The sequence below is a fragment of the Carassius gibelio genome, chromosome A21, assembly GCF_023724105.1.
Source record: "Carassius gibelio isolate Cgi1373 ecotype wild population from Czech Republic chromosome A21, carGib1.2-hapl.c, whole genome shotgun sequence".
In the NCBI taxonomy this organism is placed as follows: Eukaryota; Metazoa; Chordata; class Actinopteri; order Cypriniformes; family Cyprinidae; genus Carassius; species Carassius gibelio.
The window spans coordinates 5,161,091-5,163,419 of record NC_068391.1 but is presented as its reverse complement, the minus strand read 5'-3'; the positions used below and the strand labels follow the sequence as shown (position 1 = coordinate 5,163,419).

The following is a 2,329-nucleotide window of genomic DNA, read 5'->3' as shown; positions in this document are numbered from 1 at the left end:
ATTATGCGGCATGAATTATGAATATGTATTAGTATAAAACAAACTGACATTTAAGATCATTAAAGATCAAAATGGGACATGACTTGCATCAATATATTTATATTTTCTTTTTTCCTTTATGAATGTTGTCCAGGAACAGCCTATAAACAACTCTGAACATAATGCAAAGATTAGCTATGTTTGTTAAGCAAATGTTGAACACAGCTGGTGTCTGTCATAACAGTACGCATCAGAAGTGCAAACGTCATCTGGATTCAGACAGATAGCTTTGTACTCCACAAGGGTAAGCTGCATTTTACTTCTAGTTTGGAAGAGCGTTTTGTAATCAGAGGCCCCGGTCAAGTCATTCAGATAACAAATTGTGATCTAAGAGATCAGCCGAGCGAATAACGATTTTACGTAAGCCTCAGTAAATATTAAATCTCATCTTGGTTTCATGTTGACAAGGTAGGCTAAACATTTTTTTGTTCCACTAAAAACAAATGCTGCGAAAATTGTGTTGCATATTCAGTCTACTTTTTGATCTCATTTATGTTGAATTGCAGTCTGAATAACCTGGTGAATGTATAATTCTTTCATCCATTAGCAATATTATTTATGTTTTGTGAGCTTCTTAGCTCAGACAAGCGAGGAGGAAATGAACTCCACCACACCAGGAGCTTCCACCAACACCACATCTCCTTCCACCTCGCCACTGGACAGTGCTCAAATTCCTTTGTTCAGCATCAATGTCTTGTTTGGTCTTCCTACACACTCCTATATTATATGGCTTATTGTCAAAGGGACAGGTGGAATTGCATCAGAGTATCTCAACTTCAATAACTCTTTATGTGAGATTTGCATCTCTTTGGATTTCTTGATCTTTATATTGGCAAGCTATATTTCAAGTCTCTTTCCATTAGCAATGTTTTTACAAGGACTCACCATAACTGGTCGTCCTCTGTTTCAGTGTGTGATGTGTGTTGAGCGTTACCTGGCAGTGGTTCATCCTGTAACCTTTCTGAAGTACAAACCTCTCAGATACAGAGTGATCTGCTGTATCGCAGCCTGGATAATCACTCTTGGATCCTGTTTGTTCTGCCTTATCATGTTCTTTTTTTCTACCGTTGCTATGCATGCGTGCTTCTACTCAGTGCAGTTTCTACTCTATCTCCCCATCCAGTTGTTTTGCCTTGTGGCTGTTCTCAGAGCTCTGAAGCAGCCAGGACCAGGAGACAGAGGGAGAGAGAGAGAGGAGAAAACACACATGAAGACAAGAGCATTTTATCTCATCTTAATAACTACTGTGACCATGACTATCACATATGTGCCAACCACTGTCACTGGAATCTTTACCATTGTGTTAGACCAGCTTAATTCGATAGTTTGGATTCCTTCAATGATTTGTTTTATACTAGCTGGTTTTGTTCAGCCTGTTCTTTATCTGCACCGGGCTGGAAAACTCTCTCGCCTCTGTACTCAATAAAACCTTTTGAGGATCTCTAGTTTTACTTTTTGATGCATTTGATTAATGAATGGGAAAATTGTTTATATTTTCTTTCTTTCTGAATTGCCTCTTACATCTATATTGCTTACATGCTGATTTTATAAACTTTGAACCTTTTAAACAAAATTTAATTTATCGGAGGACTAGTAAAAAAAAGTGCACTCTTCTAAAAGATGAATAGCAGCCAAACTATACGATTTGAGCTGGTGATTTTGGGCAACTATTGACAGTTTTGTGTGTAATATTTATCAGATAGGTGGTGAAGGACAACTAATGCATATGTGCATGTTGAAATCTTTTACTGTCCTATTTATTAGAATTTTATTCTGAGTGTGTTTATGTGGTATATTTATTATAAATGGTTGTTATTTGTTTTGCTTATCCAATAAATCACTTCATCAGCATCAGTTTCTCTCTCATTCTTTCTAAATATCCAAGTTATATTTATTCGGAACAACATCACAATTGTGAGAGCTATTGCTTTAGTACAAGTTCAGTTACAAAAAAAAAGTTAATCCACTTATTCACACAGAAGATAAGAAAATAAAAGTGTCAGATAAGACTTTGTATATTAGGTTTTCGAAAACTTTTTTCTACCATTTTAATATTTGCATATCTGGTGTTTTACGTAACATAGCAGATAAAGACATCTTGTGACAGCTGTGAAGTCAGTCTACAAACCACAGCACTGAGTTTTATACATCCCTAAAGACTGGATATTCTCTTTTCAGGTAATAAAGTCCTCTATTCCTGCTAAACAATGCTTGACAATAGTGTTGCAGTCATGATTTATATTAAAGGGCTCATGGGCATGTTAAATAAAACACTTAAGGAAACCAGAGA

General features: G+C 36.1%; 1 protein-coding gene across 1 annotated transcript; it reads left to right on the top strand.

The window, feature by feature from the left end:
- The first annotated feature begins 618 nt into the window (after positions 1-618).
- LOC127942271 (G-protein coupled receptor 35-like) lies at positions 619-1,465 on the top strand. Its single transcript, XM_052537958.1, has one exon. It carries the CDS (start codon positions 638-640, stop codon positions 1,463-1,465), a length of 828 nt encoding a protein of 275 aa, XP_052393918.1. The 5' UTR covers positions 619-637.
- Positions 1,466-2,329: the final 864 nt, after the last annotated feature.

Excerpts from the sequence above, each read along its gene's own strand:
- LOC127942271 (XM_052537958.1), top strand. The coding sequence starts at position 638 with ATGAACTCCACCACACCAGGAGCTTCCACCAACACCACATCTCCTTCC.